Source organism: Bubalus bubalis, chromosome 1 (genome assembly GCF_019923935.1).
Source record: "Bubalus bubalis isolate 160015118507 breed Murrah chromosome 1, NDDB_SH_1, whole genome shotgun sequence".
Taxonomy (NCBI): domain Eukaryota; kingdom Metazoa; phylum Chordata; class Mammalia; order Artiodactyla; family Bovidae; genus Bubalus; species Bubalus bubalis.
The window spans coordinates 56,499,846-56,523,039 of record NC_059157.1 but is presented as its reverse complement, the minus strand read 5'-3'; the positions used below and the strand labels follow the sequence as shown (position 1 = coordinate 56,523,039).

Genomic DNA, 23,194 nt, shown 5'->3' with positions numbered 1-23,194 from the left:
TAGCCCTAATATTTTCTATAGCTGCATTAACAAATTTTTGACATAAAGTAGGGCTATTTTTCATTCCCTTGGGCAACACTTTCCATTGAAACCTTAAATGAGGCTGTTTAAAATTTTCTGCTGGTAAACTAAAGGCAAATCGCTTTTTATCCTCAACATTTAAGGGGATGGTGAAAAAAACAGTCTTGTAAATCAATTACAATAATATTATATCCTTCTGGGATGGCTACTGGGGAAGGAAGCCCAGGTTGTAAGGCTCCCATGTCTTCCATAGTGGCATTAATAGCTCTTAAATCTTGTAAAAGTCGCCACTTGCCAGATTTTTTCTTAATAACAAAAATAGGAGTATTCCAGGGGCTATTGGAGGGCTCGATATGTCCCAATTCTAGTTGTTCAAAAATTAACGCTTTGGCTGCCAGAAGTTTTTCTTTAGTCAGAGGCCATTGTTCTACCCACACCGGGTCTTGAGATTTCCATGTAATGGGGTCGGCAGCAAAAACAATGGCCTCCATCAAAAATTTGGATACCCTAATCCAGTACGGAACTTTTGAGGAGCCGGGCAAATTGGCTCAATTATTCCTGTCTGTTGTTTACCTAATCCTTTTGAAGGGTCATAGCCCATTTGTAGCATTTGAAAAGTTACTTTATCATCAGGGCTAAAAAGTAACATGCCCATTTGAGACAGCACATCTCTCCCCCACAGTGAGAAGGGCAGGGAAGGAATCACATACGGTTGGAATGTTCCACGGGTATCATCAAATTGCCAGTCTAAAATTTTTGCACTTTGAGCTACTGTAGGAGCTCTCCCGATGCCCACTATGTTATTTGCAGTAGTATGTGTGGGCCAGGAATTGGGCCAATCTTTCCCAGAAATACAGGAAACATCTGCTCCTGTGTCTAATAACCCTTCAATAGACTTGCCACTGACAAGAATAGATTTCATAGGACGCTTTTTAGTAATTTCTGTTACCCAAAAAACCATGTCACTAGATCCAAATCCTTTGTCCTGTCTTTTATTTTGGGTGGCTGTTTGCCCAATTGCATTATAATATGGCAAAAGTAAAAGTTGGGCTATTCTCTGTCCCTGATGTATTTGAAAAGTTTTAGTCAGGGGTGAAATCATTCTCTGAATTTCTCCTGTGTAATCTGAGTCAATTACTCCGGGAATAATTGTAAGACCTTGTATAGCTAAGGAACTTCTGCCTAGTATAATTCCTACCAGGCCTGTTGGTAACGGGCCTTTAACTCCTGTAGGGATTTTTACAGTGGGGCTATCTGGTGTTAATATTGTTGAGGTGGTGGAACTGAGGTCCAGTCCTGCGCTGCCTGGGGTTGCTCTGATGAGCTCTGCGACGGGACGAAGGGAATGAATGGGTTCAGTGAGGCTGCCCCAATCGTTGTCGGGGCCTGGGGCTGGCCCCTCAACCCGTTTCCCGACTGCTGGTCGGGGCCTAAAAAGGCTCCGTTTCTATGAAATCTTGACCTACAGTCCCTTGCCCAGTGATATCCTCTCTGGCAGCGAGGGCAAAGAGACCTAGGATTAATGGGCAGGGGAGCAGGGTTTTGCAGAGCAGACACAGACTGTTGGGCTGGATTAGGCAGATAAGAACCGGGTGTTCTTTGAGGGCAGTCATGAAAAGTGTGTCCCTTCTGGCCACAGGAAAAACAGGTTCCAGGGAATGCATTCCTGCCTTGGTTATTGGGATCATCTTGTGATGGCTTATTTTTGTTAGTAAAAAAAGATTGGACTGCCTGCTGATAAGTATTTCCTTTTATCGCTGCAGCTATCGCAACACCCTGTAGCATTGACGGTCCTACATCTGCACACTGTTTCATATAATCAATTAAAGATCCACTTCTTCTAACAGGACGCAGTATAGCCTGGCAGGTAGAATTAGCATTTTCAAAGGCCAAGTGTTTTGTTAATAGTTTAGCTGCCTCAGAATCAGAAATTATTCTCTGGACAGCTTCTGAAAGTCGTGAGACAAAGTCTTCAAATGGCTCTTCTGACTTTTGTTTAATATCAGATAGAGCGGCACCTGATGCCTTACCATCAGGCAATGAGCGCCAGGCAGTAAAGGCACAATCAGCCACCTGTTGTATAGCAGTCCTATCTAATTTCATCTGTTCGTCATATGAGGGGTAGTCGGTCTGTCCAAGTAATATAGCTTCAGTGATATGTTTAAAGTCTCCATTTTGGTTAGAAAAAGCATATATACGAGCGAGATCATCATATTCAGATTTCCAAAGTATAAAATGTCCTCCGGACAGGCAGGCCCTAGCAATTGATTTCCATTCTCGAGGTGTTAAGCATTGGCCTGCTAAATTTTCTACTAGCTGCATCGTATATGGGGCTTTAGGCCCATATGAAATACATGCATTTTTAAGTTCTTTTACCAACTGAAAAGAAACAGGCTCCCAGTCGATAGCCTTTTGTTCTCTTTCATCATTGTCAAAAATTAAAGGGAAACAAGCCTGAAGTTGGGGATCGAATTTCTCACCAGGGGCAGAAAAGGCCCGTCTCTGTGGGATCGATTTTGGAATTTTCCCACTTCGATAGGGAGGTGGCAGCAATAATGCAGGTTTAATAGGACCTGTACGGCTTGGTATGGGAGGTGGTATGGGAGGTGGTATGGGAGGAGGTATGGGAGGAGGTGGCAATGGCATAGGTTCCACATTCTCTGCTCTGTACTCTGGAGCTCTTTGAACTGTTTGGTATCCAGAGGTTACATATGGATTAACTGGGAAGGTCTCTTGGAAATCCCTAGGGGCATATGGCCTGATGGGAGACGTTTCCCTTAAGCTCTTTGGAGCTGATGGCCTGACAGGGGAAGTTTCTCTTAGGCCTTTTGGGGCATCATTGTTTAAGAGATGCCGATCTCCATCAGAGTGATATTTAGCTATTATCTCGCCTAAATTCTCTTTTTCTTTTGGGGAAGGCTGATCTTGTTTCTCATCCCTAACTTTAAGTTGTTCCTGAGTAGTCATGGCTGCTAACATTTTTCTTAGTTGCCGATAGTCAGGTGGGTCTTCATTTTTCTCATTTTCCTGAGGTTTAACTACAGTTTCGACCTCATTTTCCTCTTTAAAGGTTACTTTTTTAGATTCAGGGGCAGGTTTAGCCACAGCATTTTCTTCACTATCCCCTTTAAGATGTACTTTTTCTGAATCGGGGGCAGGGTCTAAGACATCTCTAATGATGTTCCATAAGGAAAAAGCGTCATTAGGGACATTTTCTGAGCCATGTTCGGCATGGTAAGTTTTTAGCTGTTTTCCTACTTTTTCCCAGACATCTAAGTTAACAGAGCCTTCGTCTGGGAACCAGGGACAGTGCTCTTGTACAAATGAAAAAAATGATTGAATGGCAGATTTTTTAACTTTGATTCCTCTTTTATTTAATAACTGTAAGATTACTCCTATAAAGAGCTGTCTTTCATTTGATTCAGTGTTACCCATGTCAGAAAATTAAGTATAGTAAAAGATTTTGCTTTTAGCTATCAAAAGATCAGGCTTTTCTTTGGCCTTTTAACTTCAGAAACTGTTTTCTCTCTCTAAGTCTAACACTTTAACACTTTCAACACTTCCCACTCCTCTCGCCCTGTCTGTCCTACAGGGGGGTCCGCGGCACCCTTGAGTGGGGTCCTAGCCGTCCCGAACACTGGAAGGACATTAGGGCTGATGACCCAGATTGTCCCGGGGGGGGGAACAGAAGGCTGGTGACCCAAACTGTTCCGAGGGGGGAGCAGTAGAGCTGATGACCCAAACTGCTCCGTGGGGGAACAAGAGAGCTGATGACCCAGTTGTTCCGAGAACGGGGGAGCAAAAGGGCTGATGACCCTAATTGCTTTGGGGAGCTTACCTTCGAAAATCCTGTCTCGGGCGCCACCTGGCAGGGTCCAGCCCCGGCTGATCCAGGGTATTCGAAGGAGAGACGGCTAGGCGGCCTATTCAAATGTTAATTAGATATAATAAAGAGGAATAGAATGAGGATAGCTCAGTAGGAAAATTCAGTGGAGAAAAGAAGCTGAGTGGCTTGGTTTACGCGGAAAATCAATATAACCCGTGACACCAGGTTAGCTCTGACCACGGAGGCCGCAGGCGCCCTCTCGAATAGCGGAAGGTGCCCCACCTTAGACACCTTCTCGAGTGGGTCTTAGAAGCCCAGGCAAATAAATGGTCGCAGAGGACATCCACGCTCCAGATGGACACTCAGCTAGAAGTTAAAGGGAAGAATGACATGGGGAGACCAAGCGTTGGTGAGCAAGGCCCATAGCTTTATTTTCAACAGGGGCTTTTATACCCTAAGTTACACATAGAGGACAATAGGGGATGCAAAATCAGCAGTCTTTGATGCTTATCAAAAACCAGGGTTTCTTTCCTGCAGATTTATCGTATACAAATGGTTTAGGTGATTTACATCATCTTCTGGCCAGAGGCCTATTAACATTTTATGACTCTTGACAAGGACTTATCAACAAAGACTTATTTTCTCTAAGAGTAATTATTTTAAGGTTTGGCGCCATCCTCCGAAGATAAGATTACGTTCCTATAGGGTGGATGTGTAATGGGTTTACAAAGGAAAGAATTTACTACCTTAAGGGTCTAAAGTTACTAACACCAGGCCACTACTTATTTTTTCTACATACCAACTATATTAATTAATGCACATTCAAGGATACAATTCAGGGGATGTGAAAACTTGGCAACAAACATTGGCTCATCAATGAAATCTTTTACTAGTTTTATTCTGACAGTTTCTAATTCTCTGAGAGGCTCTAAGCTATTTGAATATCTTAAGCTTCCCGTGCCTCTGGAGGCTGGGAGACTGTAAACAATCGTATGCATAGCTGTAGGTGTCCGGGTAAACTTGTCAGGCGAGTTAGAGAGCCATCTGAGGGGTTTGGATTTAAACACTCCTAATTGCCCAGGAACTTTATTAATTGGAGCTGTAAGTTAACTCTTTGACAGAGAGAGTGAGATGGTGGTGGGGGACAGCCCCAGTAAAGTCAGAGGTGAGAGCACAAAGCAATAAAGTAGGCAGACTCTGGTTTTTGGGGGGTAGATGCTCGAGAATATCCGGGGGCACTCCCGAGGCTCGATCCCGCCTTTGCGTATGCCGAGCCCCCTTCCTCATGACCTTTGTCACGAGTGGAATGTCTCTCGCCGGCTCCCGGCATTCTAGAATATTCCATTAAGGGGAAACTCCATTAACTGATTTACATATAAAAAGTAGAAGAGCAAAGATTTCTAAGGGAACAGACAACAAATAGAGAAAGAGGATCCTTAAATTTACTACAACCACCTCATTTTATTTATCTTATGTGACTCCTAAGCAGCATGTGAAACTAAATTTGCTAGTCAGAGAGCTGTTGAGAGAAGTATAAGGGGAGTCTTTGTGGGAAAGCAGGACCAGTCCCTGGCAATTCAAGAATAATGATCCAGAGAGAAGCTACAGAGACCAACCAGGTCTAAGGATAGATTTACTAACTCAATTTGATTTTTGTGTTGCTGATGGTTACTTTGTTTTATGTCTTAGATGAAAAAGACTTAAACTTGTATTAATGATTAAATGAAGGAAGGTGTCACTGATAGAGAGGTTCAATATCCAGGAGAAGGGTTAATTTTTTTTTTAACTTGAAATGTGGCAGGTGATGGGTAGAGGAATCCAGTGCACTGGGGAGGGAATTCATCTGATGCAGCCAAGATAAAACCTGACTGTATTGTGGATACAATCTTGAGCTTCTCCTCCCTGCCTTGGACATTTTTACTTTTAGTGTTTTAACATCTCAGATCAGATCAGTCGTTCAGTCGTGTCCAACTCTTTGCGACCCCATGAATAGCAGCACGCCAGGCCTCCCTGTCCATCACCAACTCCTGGAGTTCACTCAGACTCATGCCCATCGAGTCAGTGATGCCATCCAGCCATCTCATCCTCTGTTGTCCCCTTCTCCTCCTGCCCCCAATCCCTCCCAGCATCAGAGTCTTTTCCAATGAGTTAACTCTTCGCATGAGGTGGCCAAAGTACTGGAGTTTCAGCTTTAGCATCATTCTTTCCAAAGAAATCCCAGGGCTGATCTCCTTCAGAATGGACTGGTTGGATCTCCTTGCAGTCCAAGGGACTCTCAAGAGTCTTCTCCAACACCACAGTTCAAAAGCATCAATTCTTTGGTGCTCAGCCTTCTTCACAGTCCAACTCTCACATCCATACATGACCACATGAAAAACCATAGCCTTGACTAGACGAACCTTTGTTGGCAAAGTAATGTCTCTGCTTTTGAACATGCTATCAGTATATGACATTACCACTGTCCTTGGCATTTTCCTTGATTTTTCTTCTCCAATCTCATTCAAAACAAAAAAAAAGTCTCAAGTTTGGTGCCAGGAGGCTGAGGGCTTTGCTTCCAGGGATGAGCACTTTCTCAGTGATATTAGAGATGCTCAGATCCCCAAGAACAAGACAGGAAGGGAAGGAGCTGAAGCATAAGAAGGAAGAATGTTTGAAGCAGCTTCTATGAACTTCTGTGAATGATGGGAAAGGGTGCACAAAGACATGCGTTTTGAAAATGGGAGGAAGTGACTTTCAATGATATTAAGCAATTATTACAATATTCTTTCTATGTTGAATGTTGGGAAAAAGTGAACCAGAAATATTTTATTTCCATGAACTGACATAAAAGAAAGCTCTCTGAGAACTTTGAGGAAAAAAACTAATTCCACAGGAACTGTGTGGATGATATACAATACAAAAGAGTGCCATCTGCTACCTATTCTTGCTTAGAGAATTCCATGGACAGAGGATCCCTGGTTGGCTACTGTCCATGGGGTCACAAAGAGTAGGACACAACTGAGTGACTAACACATAAGTGTAAAGCAAAATCCTTCTTATTTTCAAAGTAAGAAGTTAGAATCTCAAATTTACACAGAGTACATCTAGTCAGATAGCCATTTATTTAAAAAGTTTGGTTCTTGAATCTATTTGTGACTATCACTGCAGATGCTTTTAAGATGTCTCACAAAAGGAAATAAATAGATAAACACCCAAACCACTTTTAAAGATGTCAAGCTTTAAGTAAGTCTGATGGATTCTGTGCAAAGTTAACCAATGAACTGCATTCCATTTGCAAAAGAATTCCAGTACCAATAAAATTTAATACCATTCACCTTCCCCTAAGTAAATATTCCCACTCGAATAGTATTAGGACCACAGTCTATCACTTTTTTCTGAAGCAGAAACGAAAGAGAGAACCACAAGAGTAATTATACCCTTGGTTGTGGTTGGTTGTTTAGTTGCTAAGTCGTGTCTGGGCTCTTTTGTGACCCCATGGACTATAACCTGCCAGGCTCCTCTGTCCATGGAATTCTCCAGGTGAGAACACTGGAGTGAGTTCCCATTTCCCTTTGCAGGGGATCTTCCTGACCCAGGGATCGAAACTGTGCCTCCTGCTCAACAGGCAGATTCTTTACTACTGAGCCAATTATACCCTAGTACCTTCTAAAGGAATATTATTTCAAGACTTCTGAACTAACTCAAAAAGTTGTTGCTTCTTTTTGAAAAGCTGAGTAGCTGAATTTTCAGCCTTCACTCTGTTGCTACTGGAGCTGTGGCAAATTGGATACAACAAACATTTAGACACTGGCTTGGTTCTATAGGGACACTAAGATGACAAGTTGCAAAGTAGCTCACCAGCTAGCACTGAAGAGTCATTTGTATGTAGCTGAGACCCAAAACTGACTATGTAGCACATTTGTTAAAAGTGTCAACCCTTGAGTCATAGCTAGGGTTTAGCTATAGTCTAATGACTGCTTGAGTTTCTCATGACCACGAAACTTTGCATAAATTACTTTTCTAGGCTTTAGTTCCCTTTTCTGTACTTGTGGGAAACTATAAAGTGCATGTAACACATTGACTGTCATGCATGAGACGACTAACAAATGGAAGACAGAAACTATTGTTAAATGATGGGACAATGGTACATTCAGAATGAAAGAGTGACATATAAAAAGAAAGTCATTAGTCTTTCCGAACTCCCACTCTTATTTCAGGCCAGATTCAAAATCCAAAGCCATCTCTAAACCCAAAACTTCCAGAAAAATAAGTTTATAATTTAAAAGTATTGTCAGCATCACTACAATGAAAATTTTTCCCTTGACAAAAGTCATCTTCTATAGAGAGGTTTTCCATTTTGGGAGCTATCAGAAATCTCTCATTTCCAAACATCTAAATTACATCAGCTATAATCTGATTACTCTGAACTTATTTCAATAGTACCAAAACCCATGTTCCATCTTTGGGGCTCATATCACTGTCATGACAAATACCTCTGGAAACAATAATAATGCTCCTCTAGACTTAGCAACGCTCTCTTACACCAACAGTTTTTGATTAATGACTCAATATAAAATTAGCTCATCCTAAACATACCCATAAAAATATAACACATTAACCACCTCAGGCAAGATTACAAATGAATTCGCCCTGATTAGAAGGAACAACATGAAGAGAAAAATTTAGTTTCATTAACCTCTTATAAACAGCTGTGAATATCTTGAGTATATTTTATACAACATTTATCAAGATTTATGTAAAACCTAAGCAATTTATAAGAAATCATAGGATAACTCAATAAACATCATCCTATATCATCTTCGTTGATGTTTATGAAAAACACAAAATTTGTGTTAAAGGTCAAATTAGGACAGTTTTAAGACTAATGGATTTATTATATGTTTTTAAAATTATCTTCAAACCCTCTTTCTCCAGACATGTGTTATAATATTCATGTTACACAATAGACCTAACATCACAGACTGAGTCAGTGACAGAGCTAGAATGTAGGCTGATTGCAAATCTTTCAGTCTTTGCACTGCACCTTGATCCCTCTCAAATTCAGGAAAAAATGGGAAATTTAAGAAAAGTCTAAGATCCATACAAAGAGGGAGAAGCCTCAGAACACAGAACTCATTTCACTTTCAACCTACATGCATTCAATGTCTTCCAGTCTCACATTTGTCAATACATACATCCACTGCCATACTGAGAGGGGAAAAAAAGCAGTGACTTTGCAACTATTAATAGTAGCATTGACATATATACACTATCATGTGTAAACTAGATAGCTAATGGGAAGCTGATCTATAGCACAGGGTGCTCAACTTGGTGCCCTGTAATGATCTAAAGGGGTGGATTGGGGAGGGAGGTGGACAGGAAGCTCAAGAGTGGGGCATATATGTACACATATAGCTGATTCACAATGCTGCACAGCATAAACTAACACAACATTGCAAAGCAAATACATTTGAATAAAAATGAATAAATATAGACATCATTGCTTGTATGTGTGTGTATGTGCATGCTCAGTCACTTCAGTCATGTCCTGCTCTTTGCAGCCCTAAAGATTGTAGCCCACCAGGCTCCTCTGTCCATGGGATTCTCCAGGCAAGAATACTGTATTGGTTTGCATTTCCTCTTCCAGGGGATATTCCCAACCTGGGGATGGAACTCATGTCTGCCTGTGTCTCCTGTATTGCAGGCAGACTCTTTATCTGCTGAGCCACCTGGGAAGTACCATTGCTTATATATGTGGGATGAAAAAATGTATTTCTAATAAATTTAGTAAGTTGCAAAACAATATGTACCATATGATCTCAAATTTGAAAAAAAGTTTGTGTGTATTTGTGTACACATGGAAAAAATACCTAAAGAAATGTTAACTGTAGTTTCCACAGAGAAATGAAGCTTAGGATTGGGAAAGACTTTAGTCTTTTACTTTATACAATTCAAACATAAGTTGTTTTTCAAGGACTGTATAACACTTTGTAATAAATAAATTAATTGAAAGCAATGGTGTAAACTATTGCCAGGATAGTGGCAACTTTAGGGTACATGAGAGACCAGAATGATATTGGAGAATGATCATGAGGGGAGCTTGTGTGGGTGATGCCAATATTTTAATATTTGATCTGAGTAGTGATAACCTGGTTATCACTATACTTTTTTGAACTTCACATTCTTCTATTATACTACTTTCATCATCATCAGTCATCAGTTCAGTCACTCAGTCATGTCTGACTCTTTGCAACCCCATGGACTGCAACACACCAGGCTTCCCAGTCCATCACCAATTCCCAGCCCTTGCTCAAACTCATGTCCATCGAGTCAGTGATATCATCCAACCATCTTGTCCTCTGTTGTCCCCTTTTCCTTCTGGCTTCAAATTTTCCCAGCATCAGGGTCTTTTCCAATGAGTCAGTTTGCATCAGGTGGCCAAAGGCCAAAGTATTGGAGTTTAAGCTTCAACATCAGTCCTTCCAATGAATATTCAGGACTGATTTCCTTTAGAATGGACTGGTTGGATCTCCTTGCAGTCCAAGGAACTCTCAAGAGTTTTCTCCAACAAAACAGTTCAAAAGCATCAATTCTTCAGTGCTCAGCTTCCAACTCTCACATACATAAATGACTAGTGGAAAAACCATAGCTTTGGCTAGATGGGCCATTGGCAGTAAAGATTACTGTCTCTGCTTTTTAATATGGTGTCTAGGTTAGTCATAGCTTTTCTTTGAAGGAGCAAGCATCTTTTAATTGTACGGCTACATTCACCATCTGCAGTGATTTTGAAGCCCCCAAAAATAGAGCCTGTCACTGTTTCCATTATTTCCCTATCTATTTGCCATGAAGTGATGGGACCAGATGCCATGATCTTTGTTGTCGAATGTTGAGTTTTAAGCCAACTTTTTCACTCCCCTCTTTTATTTTCATCAAGAGACTCTAGTTCCTCTTTACTTTCTGCCATATGTACATTTTTGGTGGGTTTAATTTTACAGTTTTAGGTACATAAAATTTTAGGTATGTTTAAGTATATTTAATTTTACAATAAAACTACTTTAAAAAATAGTCACCAAAACCAATTACCAGCATGATCAGGTAAATTATAATTAATGACTTTGCCTTTGTCCCCTAGTATAATGATTAATAACTCTGATTTTCACTGTCAAAAATATCCCAATTTGGACAATAAGTTACGTGGTCCCACACAAATAATCAGGGGTTTCCCAGGTGGCACTAGTGGTAAAGAACCTGCCTGCCAATGCAGGAGACATTAGAAACAAGGGTTTGATTCCTGAGTAGGGAAGCTTCCCTGGAGAAGGGCTTGGCAATCCACTCCTGGGTTTTTCCCTGGAAAAACCCATAGACAGAGGAGCCTGGTTGGCTATAGTCCATAGAGTTGTAATGAGTTAGACATGACTGAAACAACTTAGAACACACATCTAAATAGCCTACGACTATTGTGATAGTTTTAAACTGGAAAAAAAAAAAAAAAAACCCTTGGAAATCAGCTTGAGTCCAGTGGTTTCTAAAATATCAGTCAAAGGGCATGTTTTAATATGTGGTAAATTTTCAGTTGTCTCATAAGGTCCTACTACATAGCACAGGGAAGTCTGCCCAATGTTATATGGCAACCTAGATGGGAGGGGAGTCTGGGGAAGAATGGATGCATGTGTATACATATACATGAATATCCATCCAATGTATGGCTGAGTACTTTTCCTGTCCACCGGAAACTATCAAGACATTGTTAATCATCTATCCTCCAATACAAAATGCACAGTTTTTTAAAAAAAATCAAAGTTTTTGGGTGTCCCAGTGCCTGGAAGAACTACTGGTAATTAGCAAGCTGTTGTCAAGGTGCGTATTTTTCTACAATGTGTGGAATGGAAATGTACAGTGAAGAATGATCTCACTCTAGTGTTAAAGATGAGAAACCTGAGATCCCAAGTGTTAAGTGGATGATCTAAGAGCACAGTCTTTGTAAATAGCAGACGCCGTGACTAAAACTTAGGACTCGCCCAGCTTATCAATCTTTTTACATATCGTATAAAAAATCTGCTCTCTCCATCTCTCCTCCCTCCATTTCTTCCTCTCTTCCTTTCACTCTTCTTTTTTCTCTTCGTTCTTTTCTTTTCTCACTTTATTTTTTCATTACCTACAAAACACGAGGCAGTGTCATTTGACTCTTACTTATACATGGTAGAAAATCCCACTTAGTATCAGAAAGCTGGGAAAGCTTATTCCCCAGCTTCATTAAAGGATTCAGATGAAGGGGGGTGTAAATCATTCTGAAATACAGATTAAAGAAATAAAATCTCACCTTTTCTAACCTTTCCCTTCACCCTTTAGGTTTTCCTCCTTCACCACCCTGCCAAGTTCAACTGCTCTATGTATAGAATACATGACACAACATCTGTGGTGGCATCCACTGAGATTTATTTACCCAGATTTTCATTAAAATAGCTACTGATTTGGCTCAATAAAGTGTTGCTTATCCGATTAAAGCTCTTCAGAGCTTTGCAAACTTGCACCTAATACTCTTTAGTGCCATAACAGCATTGATAACCTCTACCTAAAGAGCAATTTTTAAAACTTTTTACTTTCTATTTGATAGAGGTAGCTTCATAACCTTCTATGTTGATGTGACTCTGCTCTTAATGTACCTTGAATGGATTCACTGACTTAGATTGAATGAATCTGAGACTTCTTATAATCTAGGCCCTCTCTGGATTTCCATACCATAAGTAAAATAATGCCATTTGCAGCAACATGGAAGGACCTAGAGATCATCATACTAAGTGAAGTAAGCCAGATAGAGAAAGGCAAATACCATGTGATATCATTTATATGTGGAATGTTAAAAAAAAAAAAGATACAAATGAACTTATTTACAAAACAGAAATAAGCTCACAGAGATATAAAACAAACTCTTGGTTACCAAACAGGACAAGGGTGGGGGAGGGATAAACCACGAGTTTGGGATTCATGGATACAAAGTACTATATATAAATAGATAAACAACAAAGACCAACTGGATAGCACAGGAAACTATATTTAATATCTTTTAACAACCTATAGTGGAAAAGAAAATGAAAAATAATATATATGTGTAAATTACACACACACACACACACACACACATATATATATATATGTTTTCCTGGTGGCTCAGATGGTAGAGTCTGCCTGCAACTCAGGAGGCCCAGGTTCAATCTTTGGGTTGGGAAGATCCCCTGGAGAAGAGAATGGCTATTCACTCCAGTGTTCTTGCCTAGAGAATTCCATGGACAGAGGAGCCTGGTGGGCTACAGTTGATGGGGTCACAAAGAGTAGGACACGACTGAGCAACTAACACAGTCGCTCACACATATATATTCTCAGGCCTGTAGAATGAGCCTTCAGCATTTCCTTAAGAGTAAAGGACTTGATTTGCTTGAGGTCTTCTCATTACCAATGGAACTGAGGTAGAAAGAGAGAAAAGAGAAGTGATGGTGAAAGAGTGAAGGCAATAATTTAGCCCAATTATTCCTTCCACAGGTGGTACCAGTAAAGGTACCACCTGTGGAAGTATCCTTCAGCTGAGATTCTGAGATCCATGGGAAATCCAGATTTACTGATGCAGTTTCGGTGCCTGTAAATCATGTGCTCAGATGATGAATTGTTGAAGGAAATAAAAATCTATCGTGAAAGATTTTTGATCACTTTTCTCTCTATATTTGGACAAGAACAAGTAAAAAGGAGAAACAAATTGAAAATGGTTTGAAGTACAGATTTCAGATAACCACTAAAAACAACAGTACACAAGGCACTGAGCAGTCAGTCAGGATGTTTGAGCATAAGCAGATAAACAGGAGACTGGGAGGTAGAAGACAAGAAACTCACAAGTTGATGAAGTTATTTTTCTCAAGTCACAGCCAAAAATCAGATCCAGAAACAACTTTTGTTTTTTTTCTGATGTGTGAATACAATCTGATGGGAGAGTCATTTTTCCCACCTAATTTAAGACTTCTCTAGAATGAAAGCAACAAGGGAAAGATGGAAGAATGTGAAGAATGACAAAAACAATGAAAAAATGATCCACAAGTGACACGCAGGCTGGGCACGCTGAATTTTCCAAGACTGTCTTCTCCACCAAAATTGTAGCTATATTGAGAACTGTCTAGCTGCTTCTCAAAATTCAGATTCTCAGATGTCTTCTGGTGCCTCAGACAGTAAAAAGTTTACGTGCAATGTGGGAGACCTGGGTTTGACCCCTGGGTTGTGAAGATCCCCTGAAGCAGAGCATGGCAAACCACACCAGTGTTCTAGTTCAGTTCAATTCAGTCACTCAGCCCTGTCTGAATCTTTGCAACCCCATGGACTACTGCTTGCCAGGCCTCCCTGTCCATCACCAACTCCCAGATTTTAGTCAAATTCATGTCCACTGAGTCAGTGATGCCATCCAACCATCTCATCCTCTGTCATCCCCTTCTCCTCCTGCCCTCAATCTTTCCCAGCATCAGGGTCTTTTCCAATGAGTCAGTTCTTCGCATCAGGTGGCCAAAGTATCACAGTTTCAGCTTCAGCATCAGTCCTTCCAATGAATATTCAGGACTGGTTTCCTTTATGATTGACAGATTGGATCTCCTTGCACTCCAAGGGACTCTCAAGAGTCTTCTCCAACACCTCAGTTCAAAGGCATCAATTCTTTGGCACTGAGCTTTCTTTGTAGTCCAACTCTCACATCCATACATGACTACATGGAAAAACCATAGCTTTGAGATGGACCTTTGTTGGCAAAGTAATGTCTCTGCTTTTGAATATGCTGTCTAGGTTGGTCATTGCTTTTCTTCCAAGGAGCAAGTGTCATTTAATTTCATGACTGCAGTCACCATCTGCAGTGATTTTGGAGCCCCCGAAAATGAAGTCTGACACTGTTTACACTGTTTCCCCATTTATTTGCCATGAAGTGATGGAACCAGATGCCATGATCTTAGTTTTCTGAATGTTGAGCTTTAAGCCAAATTTTTACTCTCGTCTTTCAGTTTCATCAAGAGGTTCTTTAGTTCTTCACTTTCTGCCATAGGGTGGTTTCATCTGCATATCTGAGCTAATTGATATTTCTCCCAGCAACCTTGATTCCAGCTTGTGCTTCATGCAGTCCAACATTTCTCAGGATGTACTCTGCATATAAGTTAAATAAGCAGGGTGACAATATACAGCCTTGACGTACTTCTTTCTCAGTTTGGAACTGGTCTGTTATTCCATGTCCAGTCTGACTGTTGCTTCCTGACCTGCATACAGGTTTCTCAAGAGGCAGGTCAGGTGGTCTGGTATTCCCATCTCTTTCAGAATTTTCCAGAGTTTTTGGAATCCACACTGTTAAAGGCTTTGGCATATTCAATAAAGCGGAAGTAGATGCTTTTCTGGAACTCTCTTGCTTTTTTCATTGATCCAACGGATGTTGGCAATTTGATCTCTGGTTCCTCTGCCTTTGCTAACTCCAGCTCAAACATCTAGAAGTTCATTGTTCATGTACTATTGAAGCCTGACTTGGAGAATTTTGAGCATTACTTTACTAGTGTGTGAGATGACTGCAATTGTGCAGTAGGTTGAGCATTCTTTAGCATTGCCTTTATTTGGGATTGGAATGAAAACTGACCTTTTCCAGTCCTGTGACCACTGCTGAGCTTTGCAGCTGGCATATTGAATAGAGCTCTTTCACAGCATCATCTTTTAGGATTTGAAATAGCTCAAGTGGAATTCCATCACCTCCACTAGCTTTGTTCACAATGATGCTTCCTAAGGCCACTTGACTTCACATTCCAGGATGTCTGGCTCTAGGTGAGTAATCATACCATCATGATTTTTCTGGGTCATGAAGATCTTTTTTGTACAGTTCTTCTGTGTATTGTTGCTACCTCTTCTTAATATCTTCTGCTTCTGTTAGGTTCATACCATTTCTATCCTTTATTGAGCCCATCTTTGCATGAAATGTTCCCTTGGTATCTCTAATTTTCTTGAAGAGATCTCTAGTCTTTCCCATTCTATTGTTTTCCTCTATTTCTTTGCACTGATCACTGAGGAAAGCTTTCTTATCTCTCTTTGCTACTCTTTGGAACTCTGCATTCAAATGGGTATATTTGGTTATACAAATAATAATAATCGCTATATAAATGGTTATATAAATGGGTATAAGTGGTAATAGTAGTAAAGTGTTAGTCGCTCATGCCCGACTCTTTGCAACCCCAGGGACTGCACCACCACCAGGCTCCTCTGTCCATGAGATTTTCCAGGCAAGGATACTGGAGTGGGTTGCCATATCCTTCTCCAGGGGATCTTCCCAATCGAGGGGTTGAACCCGGGTCTCCTGCACTGCAGGCAGATTCTTTACCAACTGAACTACAAGGGAAGCCCATGAATGGTTATAACTACCCATTGTTAAAGAATAATCTTTATTTCTTACAGTAAAGAAAGCTGTAAACATTCAGAACTTCATCTAGATTTCTTATTTCCCTTTCACACACTGAATACTAGAATTGCAACTCACTGAAGAAAAAAAAATCCATTGAAACAAAACTATCTCAGTTTAAGTAAATATATATTTCTGGAAAGCAAGGCAACTGTAGTTCTCTAATTAGCTACAAAATGAATATTAAAGCTATAAAAAGGAGAAGAAGGCAGGCATGTGGCTTTTCAGTTCTGCTCCTTTGCTAGCCTGGCTCTTTGAAATGTCAAAACTTACTTGTATATGTATTTTACAAAAATAAGATTCTACTTCACAGAACGTGGGTAGAGTTCAATAATAAATAGTATGTGTGAATAAAATAGTGCATATGTTTAGTAAAGCAGTAAAATGTATGTGAAAATGTAAAAATAGCTGAATGTATATGTGATTACATATAAGCATGAGAAGATCTGAAAATATATAAGTGACTTTCCTCTGCACTGAATTACCTCACCTGTGATGGAAATAAGATGAAGATAAAGGTTCATACAAAATACAAACCAAAGTCTGAATTTTGCCAATAATAACAATTTTTACTGACCAAAGTAGGGGGGACTGTGTGTGAACATGCGCAAGCACTAGCCCATCCCCAAAACATCTTAGCTTGGCAGGAACCCTTTGGGTAGTGATTCTCTAAGAAAGAGAGTAACCAAGGCTGAGCACTCTCAAGGGACATGGCTGAGTGTGTTGTGAGCCAAAAATTAACAGAAATCATGGACATGAGAATTAGAGATACCAAAGGAACATTTCATGCAAAGATGGGCTTGAAAAAGGGCAGAAATGGGATGGACTTAACAGAAGCAGAAGATATTAAGAAGAGGTGGCAAGAATACACAGAAGAACTGTACAAAAAAGATCTTCACAACCCAGATAATCACGATGGTGTGATCACTGACCTAGAGCCAAACATCCTGGAATGTGAAGTCAAATGGGCCTTAGAAAGCATCACTACGAACAAAGCTAGTGGAGGTGATGGAATTACAGTGGAGCTACTTCAAAAGCTGAAAGATGATGCTGTGAAAGTGCTGAACTAAATATGCCAGCAAGTTGGGAAACCTCAGCAGTGGCCACAGGACTGGAAAAGGTCAGTTTTCATTCCAATCCCAAAGAAAGACAATGCCAAAGAATGCTCAAACTACCACACAATTGCACTCATCTCACACGCTAGTAAAGTAATGCTCAAAATTCTCCATGCCAGGCTTCAGCAATACATGAACCGTGAACTTCTTGATGTTCAAGCTGGTTTTAGAAAAGGCAGAGGAACCAGAGATCAAATTGCCAGCATCTGCTGGATCATGGAAAAAGCAAGAGAGTTCCAGAAAAACATCTATTTCTGCTTTATTGACTATGTCAAGGCCTTTGACTGTGTGGATCACAATAAACTGTGGAAAATTCTGAAAGAGATGGGAATACCAGACCACCTGACCTGCCTCTTGAGAAACCTGTATGCAGGTCAGGAAGCAACAGCTAGAACTGGACATGGAACAACAGACTGGTTCCAAATAGGAAAAGAAGTACTCCAAGGCTGTATATTGTCGCCCTGCTTATTTAACTTATATGCACAGTACATCATGAGAAACGCTGGACTGGAAGAAACACAAGCTGGAATCAAGATTGCCGGGAGAAATATCAATAACCTCAGATAGGCAGATGACACCACCCTTATGGCAGAAAGTGAAGAGGAACTAAAAAGCCTCTTGATGAAAGTGAAGGTGGAGAGTGAAAAAGTTGGCTTAAAGCTCAACATTCAGAAAACTAAGATCATGGCATCCAGTCCCATCACTTCATGGGAAATAGATGGGGAAACAGTGGAAACAGTGTCAGACTTTATTTTTGGGGGCTCCAAAATCACTGCAGTTGGTGACTGCAGCCATGAAATTAAAAGGCGCTTACTCCTTGGAAGGAAAGTTATGACCAACCTAGATAGCATATTGAAAAGCAGAGACATTACTTTGCCAACAAAGTTTCGTCTAGTCAAGGCTACGGTTTTTCCTGTGGTCATGTATGGATGTTAGAGTTGGACTGTGAAGAAGGCTGAGTGCTGAAGAATTGATGCTTTTGAACTGTGGTGGTGGAGAAGACTCTTGAGAGTCCCTTGGACTGCAAGGAGATCCAACCAGTCCATTCTGAAGGAGATCAGCCCTGGGATTTCTTTGGAGGGAATGATGCTAAAGCTGAAACTCCAGTACTTTGGCCACCTCATATGAAGACCTGACTCATTGGAAAAGACTCTGATGCTGCGAGGGATTGGGGGCAGGAGGAGAAGGGGACGACAGAGGATGAGATGGCTGGATGGCATCACTGACTCGATGGACATGAGTTTGAGTGAACTCCAGGAGTTGGTGATGGACAGCGAGGCCTGGTGTGCTGCGATTCATGGGGTTCCAAATAGTCGGACACGACTGAGTGACTGAACTGACCTGAACTGATGGACATGAAAAAAAAAAGCAAAGCATTTCAAACAGTAGACATACTTTCTTGTTTCATTCTAGTGGGAGGTGTTTATAGTCTCTTCTCAGGTTTTACAGTGATAACCCCAGAGGTACAAGTTCTGGGGATAATATATGCATTGATATGTAAAACCAGTGACATTTTTAATATTGGAGTTGGTGTATTTTATATTTATATCAAATTCACAATAGACCATACAAGAAATGTTCCTAAAAATTTAGAATTTTAAAAAAAAAGAAAATCTAGGGAGGAAGTGTGAAGTAGTATGTCAATACAGAAAATCTCTGTGTTAATAGCTGCTTATATGTTTACTTTCAGTTCAGTCAGTTTAGTCCTTCAATCATGTCCAACTCTTCAACTCCATGAGCTGCAGCACTCCAGGCCTCCCTGTCCATCACCATTTCCCGGAGTTCACTCAGACTCACATCCATCGAGTAGGTGATGCCATCGAGCCATTTCATCCTCTGTCGTCCCCTCTTTCTCCTGCCCCCAATCCCTCCCAGAATCAGAGTCTTTTCTAATGAGTCAACTCTTCGCATGAGGTGGCCAAAGTACTGGAGTTTCAGCTTTAGCATCATTCCTTCCAAAGAAATCCCAGGGCTGATTTCCTTTAGAATGGACTGGTTGGATCTTCTTGCAGTCCAAGGGACTCTCAAGAGTCTTCTCCAACACCACAGTTCAAAAGCTTCAATTCTTCAGTGCTCAGCTTTCTTCACAGTCCAACTCTCACATCCATACCTGACACTGGAAAAACTAAAGCCTTGACTAGACAGACCTTTGTTGGCAAAGTAATGTTTCTGCTTTTGAATATGCTATCTAGGTTGGTCAGAACTTTCCTTCCAAGGAGTAAACGTCTTTTAATTTCATGGCTGCAGTCATGAACAGTATGTTTACTTTGGAATTCCTCTTTTGCTTAATTCTACTTTGTAGACAAATTTGTTACTTCCTTGCCTCCAAAAAAATCTGCATCATTATTTCTGTGTTGCTCTAGGGCTTCTCAGGTGGTGCCAGTGGTAAAGAACCTGCCTGACAATGCAGGCAGATATAAGAGACATGGGTTCAGTCCCTGAGTTGGGAGGATCTCCTGGAGAAGAAAATGGCAATCTGTTGCTGTATTCTTGCCTAAGAAATCCCATGGACAGAGAAGCCTGGCAGGCTATGGTCTATGGGGTTGCAGAGTCAGACATGACTGAATAAGCATGCACTCTGTAAGTGAACCAATTCCTTGATACAGTCTTGAAAGTTGCATTTCAGTTTTCCAATATTTTCTATGTGGCTGAAATGTTGCATAGCCATAGAGACCAGAAAATGGTCTTAAAATAATTTATCTGTTCCAACTTAATTATAAACTTTCAAAACTACTTTTGTGACTGATAATGGCTTGTGTCATTTTTCCATGTGCTTTTTCCCCCTTCCTTACTAATCTCTGATGACTTTGACACTGGATATGATTTAATCATGTTAGTACACAATCTAGCTTCTAATGGACTATAAAGAAAGCTGAGGGCCAAAGAACTGATGGTTTTCAACTGTGGTGTTGGAGAAGACTCTTGAGGATCCCTTGTATTTCAAGGAGTTCAAATCTGTCAATCCTAAAGGAAATCAGTCCTAAAGGAAATTCATTGGAAGGACTGATGTTGAAGCTGAAACTCCAATAATTTGCCCACCTGATGTGAAGAACTGACTCCCTAGAAAAGACCCCGATGCTGGGAAAGATTGAAGGTGAGAGGAGAAGGGGACGACAGAGGATGAGATTGTTGGATGGCATCACTGACTCAATGGACATGAGTTTGAGCAAGCTCCAGGAGTTGGTAATGGACAGGGAAGCTTGGCGTGCTGCAGTCCATGAGGTCACAAAGAGTCAGACATGACAGAGTGATTGAACTGAACTGAACTAGCTTCTAATAGGGATCTGGGCACACAGAAAGGATCAAACAAGGTTTATTCCACGCTGGTCCAAGTTAATAGCAATTAAGGGGATAAGGACTAGCTTTCTCATCACTTTTATTTTCCTCATAATACACCAGGACTATAACTACAAAATTGTTGTACAAAAGAGCACCCCTGGTGGCTCAGTGGTAAAGAACCCACCTGGCAATCCAGGAGACTTGGGTTGGATCCCTGGGTCTGGAAGATCCTCTGGAGAAGGAAATGGCAATCCACTCCAGTATTCTTGCCTGGGAAATCGCATGGACATAGGAGCCTGGCAAGCTGCATGGTCTCAGGAGAGTTTTTCATGACTTAAGGACTAAACAACAACTCCAAAAAGATAGTAATAAAAAATGATGCAGTAATAATTTCTTTAATGAATAAATTAATGTAATCTGATTGCATAAGGTAAACCAAGTATGCAACAAGCAGAACTGATGAAACTGATGCAGCAGGAGCCCCCTCTCTAGGAGGAGACAATCAAGGCTTCAGGTTCCCTTCACTTGGGTCTTCACTATCTTCTCATTTCCTTTCTGATGTTATAATCATTAAAATCCTTGGGTGTATTTCAAAGTTTTTAATCTATTCTTTTATTAACAACTTAATATTTGTAGTAAACATCCCTTTCAGCTCAATCAACTTCCGAGCACTTGAGAAGGACACCATGCAATAGTTTTGAGACAGGAAGAGGACAAGGCACAGTCATTAAAAGAATGATACAGCTGTTGAGGATATAACAATAATTAGTTGGAACAAACTAGGGCCAAGGTGGTAGAAGATTTGACTTCCAGGAGGACTTGAGCCTCATTACATGTTCATTATAATGTAACATTACATTGAGCATGCCAAATGACACACCTACATTGCCATGACAGGCACCACAACAGTTCCAGGGCACCATAAATGGCCAAAAAATGGGCAGTGGCCCAGTTCCTAGAATTCCTACTCCTTCTCCCAAATAGAATATTTTTCCCACTTGTTAACATATGAAATTATCCAAGTCATAAAGACTAACCACCCCACACCCCATGGCTGGTTTGTCTTCCAAGATGGACTGAATTCTACATAAAGAATGTGTATTTCTCTAAATAAGGTTGCTTTCACTTTACTATAAATGTCTCTTGAATTCTCTGTGAGAAGCCGAGGACCCTGTCTTGGGGTCCCATCCCAGGAACTTCCCCTCTTCCTGGGACATGACCATTCTCTTGCTTTCCCTTGTCCTGCCACAGTTTGGTTATCCTGGAACACACATCTCAGATATGATTCTCTTAGTCAGACCACCTAGCTCAAACAAGCAAGACTGTGATTAAATCTTAAATTAATTCTTCTACTGTAGATCTGATCATTTTTATTTCTAGGCACCGAGAGAAACTTCAAGTTCAGTAAATCTGAATCTTCATTGTGTTAATGAAGTCCACACAATGTCATTTCTACATACCATATGCTTAAAATCCCAGTGGACTCTTGTGTGGTACCCTCCTAACACTAGACGTCTAACCATGGCCTGCAATTTCATTGGCTGGGCCAGGACACCCTGACTATTTTTCATTCACTTCCCCCTGGGCAGTTCAAACATGACTTTTTCCATGTTAACCAACAGTTCTGCTTTCACACTGAATGCACAATGGAGTTGCAGCAATAAATTCCCTTTTCTAGAACTTTCTGATGCTGTGTAGACCCACAGGACTGACTTTCCTCATGTAATTTTTGTTGTAGTCACTAAGTTGTGCCCAACTCTTTTGTGATCCCATGAACTACAGTCCTCCAGGCTCCTCTGTCCACGGGATTTCCTAGGCAAGAATACTGAAATGTGTTGCCTTTCCCTTCTCCAGGGGTCTCCCCAACCTAGAGACTGAATCCACATCTCCTGCATTGGCAAGCAGACTCTTTATTGCTGAGCCACGAGAGAAGCCCCTTTCCTCATGCACAAGTGTCTGCAAAAAACAAGTTCATCATTGCCTTGTGGTGGCTGAAATAGACAAGCGACTACCCCTGTTAAGGACTCACTCTAGAGTCACTTTTTCACAAACTCAGTAACTTCCTCTCCCAGCATCCTTGACAGGCAAGGTCACAGCCTTAATTGTGGCCAGACCTACCATGCTTCTAACAGTCTGAAATTTAACCTTTTGTGTCATTGTTACCTAAATTAAAGTTCAATGAAAAAATTCTGAGGGCAAATTGAAATATGACTTGAATGAAATTAACTGTCCTTGGATTATCTCTCAACCCTGCTTTTTGGCCTTCAGCTTAGCTGTTCTACTATTCTGTGTACTTATGTAAGGGGAAGCACTCCAACTGAAGCCGCCCATTCTGGTCATGCACCATAGTAACCATCTGCATGAGTTGTTTTACAACAGGAGATCCTGGTAAGAAACATGGGACTAATAAGCCACCACCAACCAGAAGTTTGGGAAACGTCAAAAGGAGACACCACATGTCCAACCAGCTCCCAGAATCCTTCTCACCTGCATCCATGTTGGCTGAACAGGGCGTGCACCACT

General features: G+C 40.9%; 1 protein-coding gene across 1 annotated transcript; it reads right to left on the bottom strand.

The window, feature by feature from the left end:
- Nucleotides 1-1,281: 1,281 nt before the first annotated feature.
- On the bottom strand, nucleotides 1,282-23,168 carry LOC123332921 (endogenous retrovirus group K member 113 Gag polyprotein-like). The gene is made up of 2 exons (XM_044940282.2): nucleotides 23,159-23,168; nucleotides 1,282-3,314 (listed from the first exon to the last, which is right to left on the bottom strand). Exons 1-2 carry the CDS (start codon nucleotides 23,166-23,168, stop codon nucleotides 1,282-1,284), a joined length of 2,043 nt encoding a protein of 680 aa, XP_044796217.2.
- Nucleotides 23,169-23,194: the final 26 nt, after the last annotated feature.